At 38.0% G+C, this 17,664-nt stretch overlaps 1 protein-coding gene across 4 annotated transcripts in view; it reads left to right on the forward strand.

The window, feature by feature from the left end:
- Positions 1–228: 228 nt before the first annotated feature.
- Positions 229–17,664, forward strand: part of UHRF1BP1L (UHRF1 binding protein 1 like) — a 47,542-nt gene continuing 30,106 nt past the window's right edge. For all 4 annotated transcript variants that reach the window (XM_041474380.1, XM_041474381.1, XM_041474382.1 and 1 more), the window contains exons 1-4: positions 229–445; positions 13,209–13,371; positions 14,466–14,504; positions 17,008–17,099. In XM_041474380.1, coding sequence (XP_041330314.1) covers positions 402–445; positions 13,209–13,371; positions 14,466–14,504; positions 17,008–17,099 — 338 coding nt within the window. In that variant the 5' untranslated portion in view covers positions 229–401. The remainder of the gene's footprint in view (positions 446–13,208; positions 13,372–14,465; positions 14,505–17,007; positions 17,100–17,664) is intronic.

Raw genomic sequence — 17,664 nt, forward strand, 5'->3', positions numbered from 1 at the left:
AGGAGGGCAGAGGCTTTGGGCGCTGAATGGGAACAGAGATGCTGAGCAGGCGGGCAGGGGCTCTGCGAACAAGCGAAGGGCGGAGGCGCCACTGCCCTCGCCCATGGCCCCTCGAGTGCCCGTGCGCCCGTGTCCGTACCTGTCCCCGGCCCGTGCCGCTCTGCCCGCCCGCAGCCGCCGCTCTCCGCGCGGGGCGGGGGCCCCGGGCCCGTCCCGCCCCGTCTCGCCCCCGTCACCAGGCGATGCTGCGGCCAAGATGGCGCCGGGCGTCGAGTAAGCGCGAGTGGGGATAGCGGCCCCGCTCCCGGCGCTCTCCCCACCTCGGGCAGGGGCGGGCGCAGGGATGAGGCGCGTTCCCGGTCCCGGCTGGTCGTCGTGAGGGGCGCGGGCAGGCAGACACCATGGCGGGGATTATCAAGAAGCAGATCCTGAAGCATCTCTCCAGGTCAGTGGGGCGCGGTGCACCGGGCAGGCTGAGGCGGTGCGGGGGCGACTGCGGCTCCCTGTCCTGTGAGCGACCCCCGGTCTGGGCGCTGGGCGGGGGCACCGGCTCTATTCTGCGCGCAGAAGGGGGAACTGAAGACGCCTCCTCGTAGTGATTTGGAGGCGGAGGAGGTGGCTGGGTGCTCGTGTGGGGCTGTCCGGCGGCCACGGCCGCTTAGCTGGCCACTGGCCCCCGGCTCCTTCGCCCGGTGCCCGGCGGCGCAGGCGGGGAGGGGGCTCGGTCTGCCTGGCGCAGGAGGGAGTCACCGAGTGACTCACCGCCGGGCTCCGGCCGCCTCCTCGCCGGGCTGACGGCGCCCGCCCCCGCTGCCCGAGGTGTGCGGGGGGCAGAGAAGCGGGGGAGACCCCGACCCTCGTGGCTCCCGGGCGGCGGGGGCGAGCAGCAGCCGCCGCGGTGCGCTGCTGGCCGGGGCCGGGGCAGCTCGGCCTGTGCCCTTGCAGCTCAGCTCGCCAGTTCCGAGCTCTTGAGACACCGAGCAGGTGAGGCCGGGCAACAGAAAGGTGCACGGGGAGAGGTGAAAATAAGTTCGTGGTTTTCTGGGTGACTGAAATAATGTTTGAGGTGCCTCGCGGCCTAAAACAAAACAAACCTCCTGTAAATTTCTTAGCTGTCAGTGTCATGTGTTTGAAAGATGGAGAAATCTCAGAAAGTACACAATCTGATTCATACAGTTTTAAAAAGCCGCATCAGGTTTCTCCCATTTTCTAAAGACAGGCAAAAACCTGTTAGCTACTTGATGTGTCATAATACCATAGCATTGCTAATTCTTCAGAGCTTACTTTTATATCTTAAAAAATACAACCTGAAATACTTCATTTTTATACTTTTCTTTCTTACAAAATGTTCTATTCCACTTTTATCTATTTCCGAAAAGTGTTTATAGAGAAAATCAAACAAAATTAAGTGACAGATTGTAATTTGACTAATCTGTTGTTGATGCATACGGAGAACATAATTCTCATTCCAAATCCTTTGATATCTATCTTCTAAATGTGATGTATGGAACTGTAGTAGAATAATTTTTCTTCTCTGCCCTGCTCATGAGTTATGTAGCAGGGAATGCTGACCAAAGAAATCTCTTTACATGAAAATGACAGAGCACCGTGTGAATGGAAATGCAAAAAGAAGATGTCATCAGCCTTGAGTCAGTTTTCTAATCAGCAGTGTGCTTGGAATAGCTGGATTTAGCAGCTTGTTTCCCGTAGTGACATGTAGCAAGCTGTATGGAAAGAGAAGTAAGCTCTAGTCTCTGTGCTACAGGTTAACTCTAAAATGTACCTGGGAACTAGGCATGAGTAAGATGAGTTGGTTTTTGTCCAGTTTTTCAAATGAACAGCTGAATAGATTAGAACTAAGTACTTTGTCATGTTGATAAATTTGTGATTCCTCTATTGTGTGTTGTGATAATGCTTTCTCAACAAGGCTCTGTCAAATGATTATGACAAATTTTATCACTTCTGGAAAGCTTATGGGATATATCCAGTGATCTGTGGCTTGCAAGTTGAACTTGATGCTCATAATCCATACTATCCAGAGTGTGTTTGATACCTAAAATGTAGACAGTATTATTAAGCCCCTTGTTATGGGTATTCTTCATTACATGTTCAGATAATACTTTTACTTCCTGCAGAGCAAGTGTTTCAGTGGTTTCAGAAGCTGGTTACTCAGGAAAGCAGAATTCAAGTGACATGAGCTTGAATTTCAGCACCTTGATTTTTCAGCAAAAATTAAAGAAGTATTCATTCAGGATTTTCATTAATAAGTTTTGTGAGAATGTGACTAAGGAGCCAAACACATAAGGAATTTCCTGTAATAGAGAGAGTGCCAAAAGACACTTTCACTTTTTACTCTTACTATAATAGTTGCTGTTCTGCAGTTTTCATAGTTTATTGAAACTGCTGCCTGCTTGTCATCTTCAACTACACAGGCATTAGTGGGAGGACTCAAATTTATTGGAAGAGGTACATACATAGTGGAAAGAATTACCCTCTTATCTTGATTTATTTTCACTTTTGAATATTTTATTTCCCGTTATGTTTGAACAAATATATGAAGTTGTACCTTAAGTTACACAGAAGTGCTTTGACTTTTTGCCACAAACCACAGAACTGTTGAGGTTGGCAGGGATCTTTAGATCTTGTCCAGCTCCCCAAATCATCATTGATTTGACAATGTTTGCCGTGAAGATTACTGCAATATCTGTTGGTTATGTTTTTACTCTTTTTCCTATCTAGGTACTGTATTTGCAAATTTGGAAGCACTGTGTCGTTCAGCAATGCAGTTTCCATTTAGCAGTTCACAGTGCTTTTATTAGATGAACTGATAATGGACACTGGTGTAGAAGGAGCCCTCGTTATTCTACATTTGTTAGACAGTGAAAATGTTACAGAGGTATGCGTCTTTAAAGTCTGAGAACAAGAAGGTGACCCAAACTGCATTTTGAAACCATTTTGGTATCCAAATTATTTTTTACTTTTATAAAGGTTTTTTTTGGTTGGTTTTTTTTTTTGTTTTAATTTTTTATTTTATTCAGTTTGTAACAAGTCTTTATCTCATATGAGGATGTGGTGATGAGTTTTTTGCTTTTCCAGTCTTTTAAAATTTTAAAAAATGTCCTCTGTCTTCAAAATACATTGTTCTTTCCAAAGGCTGTGGTAGAAAACAAGAAGGAGGGAAGGGATAGGAACAAACTACATGTGTTTTTGTTATACTTCACATTATGTGGTGCTTGGTGTAGGATATGAAACTAAATGTATCAACTAAGGAGGAGATGAGTTTGCCATTTGTAGGCTTGAAATTTTGACATCTCCACGTTGTGTTAGGTGTGTTTTACTGAATGCAGTTGATGGAGTGTCTTTATTTCATATATGCCCTAAAATGAAATAAGTGTCTGGAAAACAGACACTTCAGCATCCTTTACAAGGTAGGAAAGATACACCATCCCTAGGAGAAGTCTTCTCTGTAGTGTGGGGATCACTTACTTGTACTGTAAAGGTCTTCCCCATTGAACTGGAACTTGTGTTGGATCTTCATTTGTACTGTTACGTATTTTCAGTGGGTGAGAGAATTGTTGTTGAGCAGCACCTTTTTACTGCCAGATTTACTGTTCAGTGCTCTGCTATGATTGCAGGTATCCTTCAGCATTCCTTCTTTTTTCTCAGGCTCGGTGGACAAGTGTATGAAACAATGGTGTTAAAGATTTCCAATAGGAATCTAGATTGCCCTGTGCAAGTTCACTGTGGGGTTACTGTCATACTATCTCTGTTTTTGAGGGGATCATCTCTATGGCATGGGTTTCAGTCTTGGGGTTTTTGGATGTGAGGTGCCTACAGGGATCAGTTATCACTAACTCAGACTTGTATAAGGGTGTTTTCAGGTGTTTTTTGGTCTTGGCTTCTAGTCTCATTGAAATTCCCTTTCTAGTTAATGAGCAGTCTGAGTCTTCTGTATATTTGCATGATCCATGCCTTTCTGTGAAAACCAGGGGTTTTTTTTATATGTGTAAGAAGCATGAAGGCAAGCATATAAACTTTGCTGGTCTGATAAGTAGCCACACTGAATATGACAGTCTTCAACTCAACTGATATTAACTCTTAAGTTTATTAATGATAACACATAGTTCAACTTAAAAAGTTACAGTTTGCATTTTACTCAATATTTTCCACAAAGAAAAGAGAAAGATGTTTTGAAGTGTTTGGTATGACAGAAATTGTTTTCAGTTGTGTCATTAGTTAATGTTCTGCTTGAACTTAGACCTTTGCTTTTGCTTATCTGAATCAATAGATGTGAACATACTAAGATTTCAATAGTAGAAAATTGCAGTGAGTTTTGTGACAATTGTTTTCATCTCATAGTTAGGAAGTCATTCTAAAGCTCATGTGGAGAATGGTTGTAAAAAGAATAGCATCCTAATTGTATGAATATCAGGAATCAGCTGGTACTGATATAAACAATGATACCCTACATCATCTGGTACAACTGACATGCATCCTACCAAAGTATTTGCCCTGCATATTGACCTACTTTTATGCCAGTCAGATGTGCCTGATTGGTGAGGAATTTTGTCCTCTCAGGAGATCTGAGCTGGCTTCTTTTAGAGTAAAGCAGTGTAACACTTATTGGCTACAGTGGGCCATTTCCTTCCTGAAATTAAATGACCATAATTGTTTGGATGAACTTTGAAAATTCTGCTAGTAGCAAAATAAGTAGTTTTTTTTGCTTATTTTAAGTGTGTATTCCGCTTGCGTGTCACTTTAGTTTTGTGAAAGGTATCCAATTCCTTTAGCCAGCCAAAGAACACAAAATGTGTACTTTTCCGCTTCTCTTTTTGCTTGTACTAATTTTGCAGAGTGTATTCTAGGTGACTGACTCTTTTGGCTTGTGTAGTATGTGAGAAAATTGCAAAACACAATGTAGACATAACAATCTCTATTGTTCTGAATGAGTCTGTATTGTATCTGAATGCTTGCAAAAAGTGTTAGCATTATGTCTGTCTTAAAGGCTGCACCTAGGGGAAGAATAAGCCTAAAAAACTACAGGTAGTAAAGCAGAACTGCTTGAGACAGCAGACAAGGAGAAAGAGCAATTTAAAATTTCACTGTAATCCTGTATTTCTTAGATTCCCCTATGTTTGAAAATCAATACTTTTAGTATTTAAGTGGAGACTTCATGCCAACAATTTCTTCTGTGTGAACGTGTTGGTAATGTTCTGATGAGCATGAAGGAATCAATAAATGCTTTTTAAAACAGAAATAAAAAATTTTCACTCTCTTCTGTTTTTGTTAGTATCTTTATGCATTTCAAGATTCTGTAACAGAACACCTTCCAAAATTCAAACTGAAATTGCTGTTGTGCTTTATGAAATTATACATGTATTTTGGAGATAAATGAGCAATAATGCATTTTCTGGAAAATTCTAAATCGTTACCTTTATTAAGATTTGCTATTAAAGCTTGTGTTACATCTCAGAAAGATCTCTTAAGCTTTCAGTAGCGTTTGGGTTAATAAAATGAACTCACAGAATTTGACTTGTCCATTGCAGTTTGTTTTACGTTATTTTTGCAAATGTATTATAAATCTAAATGCTAATTCTACAGACACTGTATTTGTACAGTTAAAGTTCTGCTGAAGCTTTTTTGAAGTCAGACAGCTCTTGTGCATACATGATGGAAACTAACACATTTGCACAATCAAGAAGAATTAATCAGCACCATTTTAGTTATATGTGATCATTTTCTTTAAAGAGTTCTCAGAATAATAGTAAGTTTCACAATGAAAATTATCTTGAAGATTGCTTTGTTCAAGTATCTGACACTAGTATGAAGTATTCCCTGGGAAAAAAAGGTAATTAAATAAAGTTGTAAGGAATAAAATTGTCTCTTAAGGTCAAGTGATTATGGAGTATGTAAGAATCAAAACTAGCCCACAGTTACATTTTTTTGAAATTTGTTATTTCTCCTTCCAAAGCCTTAGTGTTTTGAGGGTTTTTTAATATTGAAGCAGAATAAAAGTCAGTACTAAATAACCCCAAGAATGAGAGGTTCTTTTCAAAGTGTCTTGTTTTATTTTTTTCTACAAGAAGATTGGATGAAGGAGATCAGGTAATTTATGATGAGACATTAATGGAATTATAAAAGCTTATGCAAAGTGATTTATTTCACAGGTTTTTTTGCGAATCATCAGAATAATTGCTAACAAGTAATTACTCAGTTATATCAAGAGTATCTTGGGTTTGGCCACTTGCACAACAACCCAGGTTTCTCAATCCAGTAACTCCTGTAGGAGTACACCTTTGTGGAGCTGGTGCTAACCAAGGTTCAGATCTCTTCATTGTCTTCTTTTTTGATAAGGAAACACAGGAGAGGAAAGCGTTCCAGCTAGGCTGTGCTTTTTAGTTCTTCCAGCCTCCCCTGGATGGATGTATGAGCCTTGCTGGAAGAATGTCCCCAGCACAGATTTTGTGGCAGCTCTGCCATGCATCTTAACCATTTAGCTTGAGAACTCTGGAGTTTTGGGGTTTTTTTACCTCAGAGACCCTTGCTCCTTCTGACTCCCACAGAAGCAACAACTTGGATCCAACTACTCAGGAATCTGAGTTAAGTGGTTGCCTACCTCTGAAACAGTTTTCATGTTGCAGTTTCTTCCATTACTGTGGGTCTGGAGACTTGAGAAGAATAATAATTTGTAACTAGGTATCTGTAATTCACTTCAGTGATAAATCCCTTAAATTCTCTTCTGATATCCCAATGAACGGTCTGCCAAGGTCACTGTCCCAAATGTTTGGGTTTTGTTGCACCCAAAAGGGTGAAAGTGTAGGAATTAATTATATTTGAGGTATCTCTTTGAAGTGAAGACAGTTAGCAGAGAACTTCTTTTTGAGGAACTTATTGTACTAAAATTTCATAGCCTGCGAAATCAGACTGCCAAATGTATGCAGGTCTTTGTAGCACCACCCCAAACACAAAAACAGATCCAGAATTCCCATTCCCCTACATCTCTAGAGTCAGGTTTCTTTAGTGTGAATTTTAAATAGCTGAGGTTGAGACACTGTCAATAGGAATAAATAATGTGAGAAATCTCAGGCTAAGCAAAACAAAACTGAAAAGTTGTCTCCCATTTAAAAATAAAATAAAGCCCTCATATGCTGCATCTTTGGGCTATCTTCTTCCTCATCTTCCAAATGTATACTGGATATCTCTGAAATTACTTGGCTATGTTATATTGATCTTTTCTGCATGACTAAAATTTTCTTCATAAGCTGTTCATTTAAACAGGGCTCCAGTAGTACTGTAGTATCAGAAAGCAAGGGATACTCTCACAGGAATCTAGTGTTTTACACAGGTCTGTTTCCTTTTGAATTCTGTAGTGTCATGATGTGTAACAAACTGTTGTAACTGCAGTTCTCTTCAGCTAAAACTCTCTTACATTATTGTATCACTCCTTTTTCCCTTTGAACTTGATCCCTTGTGTGTCCCCTGTGTCCCGTTCCCTGCAGCGATCCCAGCTGGCTCTGGTGGAGATTGGTTTGCTGTGAATATCCTTACTACCAAAATGAGTACCAGAAGCTTCTCAGAAACCGTGGCAACTGACCACTTGCTTTCACCAGGAATAGGGGCCTTATGTCTGAATACCTTGCCCTCAGGTAACTTCCCCTCTCCCACCTTCGTAGAGTAAATGTAAGAGGTGGTATGTATTCATATAAATTTAGGAGTGAAGTGAGCTCTATAAAATGTTACTTGGGTTTCCACTCCTGTTTCTTTTGTAATTTAAAACGATGCAAAAAATAATTGTTTGTATGCAGCTGTGTGTTTTGGATTTGTTGGTTTTTTTAAAGTCCTAAACTAAATTTGGGTTTGTGCACTAAATCAGCAATCCCATTATAAACATGCCTTGATGTGTATTTTCTAAATGTAATCTGGGTAATTCCCAATATCTTTAGGCTATATAATGTTTACTGTTTATTATTTGCATCTAATTAATTCCTTTTCATTACTTATTGTGTATTAGCTCTGTATTGACATATTTGAAGGATCAGTCAGCTCTTTAACTAGTTTACAGAAGAAAGTGACTGATTTTCTTTTTTTTTAATTAAAAGAGTTCTTATAGTTAATATCAAAAGATCTTATTTTGTTGTGAGATCTGATCAGTTAGCATTAAAAAAGATACCTGCTAATGTCATATAAATAAATGATGCCATTTCCAAAAAGCAGGTGTTGTTATGCTTTTACACTGTATCATTATTTTATTATTTTAAATTTCTGAAGTTATTTTTCACCAAATGGCGCTTTTTTTCTGAATTAGGTACAGAATATTGTATTTTAAGTGGTTATCAAGTGGTTATCAATTTTAACAGTTATCAAGTATAAGCAAATTAAGGGGTTTTTTTGCTGCCTGCAATATGGAAGTTGTGGATACATTGCCACATATTGTTTGATATAGTCAGGATTTTATATTATCTTGTACACAATGTGTCATGACGGCATGACATATAGGATTGTCATGTTTGAATAAAGCTCTTTGAGGTTGATCATATTGGCCATTTCTCTGCTTGATGTGAAAATATGGAATGTGAAAATATGGAATACAAAGGCTTGATATTGGTCTGTGTGAGGGTTTATCATAAATGAAAGGTAAATTGCTTGAGCAATGTTTTACTTGCGACATGATTGCCATTTGTGCAGTGCAAGCTCCTCGTTTATGCACACTGCTTGGCTGTGTGCACAGATCTGCTTCATGACACATAATTAGATAATAACCAGTGATGACAGCAGCTGTCTCACTTCTGCCTGTACCCAAAAAGCAAGCAATACAGCTTTTCTAAATGGAAAGAAAATAATTTCCTATATGTGTTGCTACAGAATTAACTACAGGAAGCGTTATGTACTTAGTGGGGATGTCATTATTTGAGAAAGTGCGGGAAAGGTCTTGAAGTGAGTAGAAGTGTTCTAAGATGTCTTTAGGAAGTAACCTGGCGTGGGAGTCTGTGCTGAAGTCCTTCTGTGTTGAAATGAAATGGAAGCAATTATTTGGAAAGTGTTGGCAAAGTAGATGTATTATTCAGGACTCCTACAATGGGATGGATCAGGAGGTGGTGTGACACTGCACCGGATGGGCTACACAAATATGGGTTGCTTGTTGAGCCAAGGTCCTAATTAGTGATTTCCCTGGAAAGCAAGATTAGTCCTTACACTATGATAGGTCAAAAAGCGTGATAACTGTTAGGTGCTTGAGGTCCTGTATAGTAGCATGAAAAGTCCCACCTGAAGCTGTTGTAGGTGCTATTTTGGATTTTCCAGTGTGCTATAACTCATGGCCAGCCGGAGAGTAGTAGGTCCAGGCTGGGTGTATAAACAAGGAAATGTCCTGTCCTGCTCCAGAGCGCAATGAGCACCTTCACAAAGTGCTTTGCAGGAGGTGATGCAGATCCTCTCCGTGCTGGACATCCAACAGGCCATGGAGGGTTCTCTATCTTGCACTCAGACAGCAAATACATATCTGACAATTCTGCAAATGTTCAAGGTGAGATAGATAAAAAGCATATAGGAATTTGTGTGGAGTGGCCGCAATACCAATGGGTAAAGGGGTGATACCTTTCTCATGTACAAATTGATGTTGGAGGGTGTAACAGGGTGCCAGTTGGGTGTCACACATAGTGAGGGGTGTACTTGATCAAGCCAGTTACTTAAAATCAGCTATGGTTTGTAGTGTTACATTGGATGAGAGGAACTCAGTTGTAACAGTATACACTGTTGATTCCAACACTTTTTTTCCTGTGAGAAATTTGACAGAGTTAGTTCTATTCCTCTTCTGTACTTGAAATCTTAAATTTTGAAGTGGTATAGTGAGCTGAATGGTAGTAGACCTCCTTCATTCTGTTACTTAGAGTCATGGGAAGGAAACATCTTCCTGAGAAACTCAATTGAAAAAGACAAATTTTTTTTGTTTCAGAAGTGGTGTAATATTCCTTAGTGATCAAATAACATGGTTCAGCCAGGTGAAACAGTACAAAGAAAACAGTTATCTTTGTGTTCCATTTCTGCTGTTCTATTATTGATCCAGTTGCCAGTGCTTAGTAGGTCATACTTCCCTTTTTCAAAGCCAGTTTAAGCAGTTTGCGTTCATAACAAGGAGATAAGCAAAACTTGTGGCACATACTGTGATTTAATAATTTATCATGATTAGAGCATACATTTAGAGTCATATCACTGAGGAAATTTTATTTCAAAAGCAGGGAAGGCACATGGTAGAGCTGGGGAAAACAGCTGAGAATCTGTGTCCAAATGTGATCCAGATTTCTCTTATTTTTCTGCTAAATCCAAAGGTTGGAGTTTCTGTTGTCAAACTTGACACCTGGCACCTGGTATTCACTCCAGACCTTTGTGGAGCACTGCTCTATGCTTCATGTTGTTTGTGGCCTTCTGTATACAAACCATAAGCTTGTGGCTTCAGAAAAGTGTTCTTCCATCTTCTCTACCTGGTTTTGAGGTTTTTTTTGTTTCTGTTTTCAGCTTCTTGGCCATCTTCTCTGCCAACATGGTGGAGCTCCAAGCCTGTGGTGTTACAAACAAACCTTTAGAAAATAAATATTTTAGCCAAGGAAATAAATGTCTCTTCTGTGTAGGTTTTGAGTTATTTTAGAGGGAGAGAACTGAAAGAACTGTTGTGGTCCTGATGAAATACATTGATTGTAGTTTACTCCTCTTTGATTCTTAATACTGCACTGTTACTGTACAGTCTTTTATGCTTTTCACAAAACTCTTAGTCTGTTCTTTGTATATTGAAGTTGAACCGTGTATCGGTAACTGCATAGGAATATTTAGTGCATGTGTGTGTAGAGGTACCCAAAGGAGCTGTGTCAGGCAGCTTTGATATTTACAAATTCATATTTCTGGATTCTTGCATTTAAACTGTAAATATTTTACAGTATTATTCTACTTATGAAATTCAGTATTAAAGCTGTATTGAAATCCATACTATCACATAGTATTTCAAACCTCAGATATGTTTTGAAAAAGGAAGTGTAGTTTGTAAAATTGAAAATCAATCTGTGAAAACAATTATGCTAAGAATATCTTCTCACAGCTCACCTGTTGAGAGTTTCCTTCCATGACTTTTGTCATGAAGGGTACAGTCTTAAGAGGCAGAGATCCTCTTATGTCTGTCCCTTTTGAATGAAGAATTAAAAAAAATGTATGTAGAAAAAGTGATGGTCCTTGAATTTTTTCCCTGTCCTCCTGCTCCATGTTTGCTTCTATTTTGTTTGCTGAAAGTAACTCAAAAAGGGCTTTGCTGTTGCCATTCTCCCCCTGTGTGGTATTTTGGTATCTTTCTTGCTCTGAAATTTGCAAACCTCTTTCTGTAGGCCCTGTGCATTTCACTGTGATGTGTCTGTAGCTGTGACCCAGAATAATGCTTAGATCTGTCTCCAAGCTGAGAAGCATTTCTGGTGTGGCTGAGCAACAGCGAACTCTGAGGGGGACTTGTTTCACACAGCATGAGTCTCAGGAGACTTGTGTGTACCTGTGTGTGTGTGTAATGGCAGAATGGTTTTGCATTTGCTGTGTAAATTTGCTGATTTTATCTGTATGGCTGTACTACCTGAGCCATATGAGACTTTGAAATTGGTTCTGAGATAGGAAGTTTTATATTTTGCTGTTACTGGTAGGTTGTTTTAATGAGGAAGGTTATTTAGCTCTTCTCATTATTCTTTCTTATTGAAAAAAGGGTAAAAAAAATAATTCAAGTCCTTTATTCCCTCATAATGTTTCTAAACAGACCATTTAGAAGTACATTACTTGCCAAGGAAAATACATTTATCAGTAGCCTTATGTCAACATATTTTTAGTACTGAAATTATGAAACTATATTATTCACGGATTAAATCTCATTGCTTGTGGATAACTTATGACTGTAAGCAATACAGTAACAACTGCAGCACTTCTGTCATAAGAAACATGTCTAGTATTATTTGCAAACACATACTACTTGTATTTTTCAGGCTAGGTAATGCTAGTTAGCATTTTCAAAGCTAACTGTTCTGGGAGTGGAGTTGGGGAGTTGGACTCAAAAATTGCCTTCTCTGTTTCAAGCTGTATTTGGAAACTGTTAAGAGGAAAAAAAAGCTTGCCGACTTTCTTCATCAGCTTCCACTGTCTCCTCCAGTATCAAACTTAATGAGGACCTTGTAGTTCAGTTACAAGTTGGTCTCTTGAATGGAAAGGAAATGCTGGAATTGCACCTCCTGGGGCATTGCTGCAGTGTCATGTTCCATCACTGAGGACGGACAAACCCCTTTGCTCTCTGCCTGGAGAATAGCAACACCAGGAGATTTTGGTGGGAAAAGGCACAAAGCATACTGCCAACAGCAGTATTTTCTACTACCTAGTCTTGTAAAACTAGACTCAACTCATGAGCAGAAACAATTTTTCATGGCAGATTGAAAGTGTGGTAAAGAATAGCCTGCTTTTAACTTAAGGTAGATACAATGCTACAGCTGTTGGTTTGAAGGTAGAGAACCCATGGGCTCTTGTGTTGTCTCCCAAGGATGTGAACCATTTGACACAGTCACATAGATTGTTTCATTGTATCAGCAAATCCTAGTGCATTTGAAATATAAAGTAATTTATATGTACGCTTTTAAATAGTTACACTTTTTACCACATGGATATCATACTGAGCTTTCAAGTTTTCATCCAATATTTTATATACCTCATGCTGCTATGTGTGTGTATGTGTATTTCTAATTTGTCATTAAATTCTATGACTAAATCAAATTAATATTGTAAATAAAACTTTTTTATTGCAAGATTTTAGCTAAATATATAGAAAGGTATTGCTTACAACAGTAATTTTTGGGATTTTTTTCTCCTTTCAAAAAATTAAAGAGTGAAATAATTCAATTCTACTTTATATAGTTAAAATAAATAGTTCAATAGTTTGAGTCAAGGATCATTTGTTATTCTGGATGACACAAAAATTAAAAGATAGATCACAATATATTTTTGTTTATGGATTTATAAATTGGGCTAATGAGATGAAAAAAATTAGAGGGACAAATCAATTCCATCATACCATTTCTTTCCTGGGTGAAATTTATCAAAGATTTCTTCACCTCCAGACCATTGCTTTAAGTTAAATTGTCACTGATATGCAGGATAACTTTGATTGCTTTATATGTATTTACTTAAGGTGTGTTTGTTTTTAGGTTCACCAAAAATCTGTCACCTGACAAGATCAACCTGAGCACATTAAAGGGGGAAGGTCAGCTGACCAATTTAGAGTTGGATCAAGAGGTACTCCAGAACATGCTGGATCTTCCAACATGGCTGGCTATAAACAAGGTGTTTTGTAATAAAGCATCCATTAGGGTGAGTGTTTTACTGTGCTGCAGTACTAATTAACCAAATCTTTTTTCTTTTTGTTTTGTCTTTGTGAACTTCCAAGCAACTTTGTATTAGTAGGAAATTGTGATAAGTGCTTGATAAAATTTTAAAGAACAACAAAGATTTTATCAGCAGTAATTTATTCCTTATTTTTGTTTTTCATGTGATGACATAAAATACTTCTGGAAATAATGAAAATAAGAGTTATTATTTTAAATTTTTTTCTTACTGAGTAGAATTCATTTCTGCATGTTTTGAAAATGTGGTAGAAGTAAAAGTTCATATTTGTCTGTGGTACTTAGGCTATCATAATTATTTATTATTCTCTTTTTTGTGTGTTCTCTCTTCACTTCTCTTAGTTTATTGCTTCCCCTCTTGTTCTGCTCCTATTTCCAAAAATACCTTTTGGAGGGATTCTGATCTCTGTGGGAAACACAGTAAATCAGTAGATACTCCATTTTTGGTCATTGTGGCTGCTAATAATTGAAACAATGTGTATCATCTGTACCACATTGTATGAATCTGTGATTAAGAAAAGAAGTATGGCTTGTTGTTGACTGAAGTTACAATTTGGTCAAACATTAACACCTCCTTAGTCTTTTGGTGGGGTTTGTTAATGGTTTTTTTGGTGTTTTTTCTTTGCTTTTTTTTTCCCACTATGGGAGATTGTCCTGATTTTTCTAAATGCAGTGAACTTCATATTTTGCTGCAGGCATCCAATTAGTTGTAGGTCAACAAAGGAAATGTGTATTTTCTTTCCTTTTAAAGGAAATAATGTGTAAGGCTGTGATGCTTTTTCTGATGGTTGACAACTCACTGTTAAAGAGACAGATTCTATTTTGTTCTTCTGTTTTTCTACTCAGTGATAAGTAGATTTTGAAGTTTAATGTTTTTAACACCTAGTGTATGCATAAAGTTACCATATAGTATGTTCAGATGAACTTAATATTTTGAAGGTAATATCATGCTGAGTTGAGAAATTAGAAATATAATTTGTATGCCTAAAACACATTCTGTGTGATTTATTTTACTGTATTTTTAATATTTAATTTGCTTTAGAGTAGTGTTTTCTCTTGCAGATACCATGGACAAAATTGAAAACACATCCCATCTCTTTGGTAAGTTCTGAAATGAACTCTGAAATACACTAGTCTGTGTGTAGCAGAATCCATATCAAATGTTTATATAGTTCTCTTGATGTGATTCTGGAAATAACTGAAACATTAACAGGCCTTTACTAAGTGTCCTCTGGGTAGCAGCAGATCAAGGCAAAATGCCTTAATGTTTTCCTTGGTAGGTTTATTTTCTTAATCTGTGGCTTCAGTGTAGTCACTGTAATGTTTGACCTTTAGCTCACTTTTGTCACATTTTTATGCATGTTAATTTGGGTTTATCTGAAGGGTAGTTATTTGTCCAAGTCACCCCTTTTACAAGTTCCTGCCTTTCTTTTGGAGCGGTCTTTTCTGGGACTTTTCAATTCTACATCTGTACTCTACATTGTGATCTCAGCTATAGCAGGTTTGACACACATAGCATTTATAGGGTTTTTGTAACCACCTAGGATTCAGCCTGGATATAAATAGGAGGTGAAATGTGCAAATAGGACTCAACAACAATTAGAAGTCACATTAATGCTCGCATTTATTTTCCTTTGTTCTTTAATTTTAAATATACTAACAAGTGTGGTAACGCCAGAAGTAATGTATTTGATGATGAGGAAATTTTTTCAATTGCATTTGCTTAAGAGTGAATATGCCTTTAGCTGTCATGTTTCCCAGTCTTGCAGTGAATGTGCTTGTAATTCCTTCATTCTGAATCAGACTTGGGAAAGACATTTTGTTTTAAATAATTGATGCATTTGCTAGTGACCCAGTTGGAATGTACTTATGTCTGTACTGCTTCTTCCTGACACCCAGAACCTAAAGTCTGGTAATGCCGAGGTGGGATGATTCAACTTCTTGGCTGTGAGATGCAACTGCCAAAGTAGGAAATGGGTTTAAGCTGTGCTATTCTTAAACATGACACACTTTGACCTGTGGCAGCAAGGCGCTGTTTGCTTTGCTCCAGTTGAACTTACATTAGCACTCTTTGAGGCTAAGATAACTTTCAAGGTAACCTTTTTTACATAAAGGTGTCCTTGAACAAGTGCATTAAATAGGTAACAAAAGTTCACTATGCAATGGTAAATTGTACAACAGCCTTTTTGATTTCTAAAGGAATGTGAATTCAGTGGCCCAAGTGCCAGACCTCAGCCCTTCATTGCATCACTGAACTTCTGGTATTTTGGCAGGGACAGGGAGGGGGGATATTTTTGCTACTGGGAGTTGAATTAAGTTGGAATAGCATCCTCTGTTAGTGCAGCTTACTGGATAACTAGAACCCACTTGTCTAGCCAAAGGGACTAAGCTGGCTTGCCCTTTGTGAGAATCAGTCTGTTGACATAGTGGCACGTACTGTTCATGACCCAGTTCTGGTTTTATATGATAAACAAGAGAGTTTTGAGGAGTGATTTTGGGCCCCAAGGATGATCTGCAGCAGTTTTTACTCTATGCAAGTACAGAAGTTGCCGGTGAGAAAAGACACAGATCTGCATCCAGGCATTCTTTGTTACCTCATTTTTGTATTGTGCAATCTCCTTGCATCCGTGGAGCATACTGTTCTGTGCAATAGTCATGTAGTAAAGGGAATTTTTAAAATAGTGGTCAAACATCCAAAACTGTTAGGATAACTAGGAGAAATATTGGCTTTCTCCTCACCATCCTCAAACTAAGGGATTGGGTTTTTCTTGGTTTTTTTTCTCTGTTGTTTTCAAGGAAAGATATTCATTGAGACAGCTAAAAAATTTTTTTTAAAATGTCTAGATTTACTCTTAACAGCTATTGCTTCCCTTTAAGCATCAAAATACAGCAAAGTATAAACAAATTCAGACTAGACACTTGATGAATTTTTTGGTTGTAGTCAGGTTTTCATGGATAAGAGTAGAACAGAAAAATGTTGAGCAAGCAGATTATGACAACAGGCATTATCATATTGTGATTAGCACAATATGATAATAATCTAGTGGCTAAGGCAGGTTGAATCATGAAAAATCTAAAATTGAGGACAAAGGGGTTTTTGGTATTTGTCTGACCTGAGAGCATAAGTGGGGGAATTCAGAAAGGGTGGTAGAAAGTTACAATTAGACAGGGAAAAAATCTTAACTGCTGTGCTTTGAATCAGCTTGCATTAAGTATTTTATGAAAGAACAGTCATATAGAAAGAAGATTCAGATAACTACACATTAAAGCATGTCCGTTTTGAAATGTGATTTTTGAAAATTTATGTGTTGGATAAATAATTTTCAGGGATCAAGAATTTAATTAATCAATATTTGACTGGGGTTGTATGTTAGAACTCACAAAATTAAAAACATAAGAAAAAAGTTTAAAAAAGATAATCTAGTGTATTATAAAAGTTTGTGGAAAAATTGACATGGTAGGAAATGTTTTATGTATATTTCAGAAAAAAGTTCTCAAGGGACCTTTTTTCATTTGGATTTTGGTTCTTCATATGTCATATATTTACTTTGTTTGTAAAGCCTCCAATTTTTTTTTTTTTTTTTGCTTTGTTTTGTTTTTCAAGTCCTTGGATAAAGTTGTAATGGAAATGAGCACATGTGAAGAGCCACGTGCCCCTAATGGACCCTCTCCTATAGCAACTGCATCCGGGCAGAGGTCAGTGATGGCACTTACATGTAATTGATCAAAAAAGGTTTGGCATTATGTAAAACACGTTGACTGCAAATTTTCAGAAGTGTATAGAGTTGCAGCCTGCCATTCCCATCTGCTCCAAAATTTTATTTTATTGCTTGTGTGTGAACCAGTATAGTGATAATGGTGTTATCCAGACCCAAGCCTGGAGAGAAGATGTGAACTAGATATAGAGCTTGCAAGGTACATTTCATAGGGGTGCAACTGCTATGTCAGATATTTACTGAGTTTAATTGATATTAAGTTTTTTAAAAATGGATAGTATCTTGTCTTCATCTGTTTTGGAAAATACATATAATATTCATGTGGGTTTTAAAAATTTTTCTTTTTTATCTGTTTTGTCTAAAAGAGTTTGAAAGGTTGTTTGTTAGTGCAGTGTTTTAAAGTTCTATTTCCTTAATTGTATCAGCTGATTCTTACTGGGAGATTTAATGCACATTGTGTAGACCAAAACTTAAGCAATTTGGTGGGACAACGCAACATTACATCAGTGATTTTTGTCTCTCTACACCCCAATAATTTCCTTTAC

The sequence above is a fragment of the Pyrgilauda ruficollis genome, unplaced genomic scaffold (genome assembly GCF_017590135.1).
Source record: "Pyrgilauda ruficollis isolate IOZ18807 unplaced genomic scaffold, ASM1759013v1 scaffold32, whole genome shotgun sequence".
Lineage (NCBI taxonomy): Eukaryota > Metazoa > Chordata > Aves > Passeriformes > Passeridae > Pyrgilauda > Pyrgilauda ruficollis.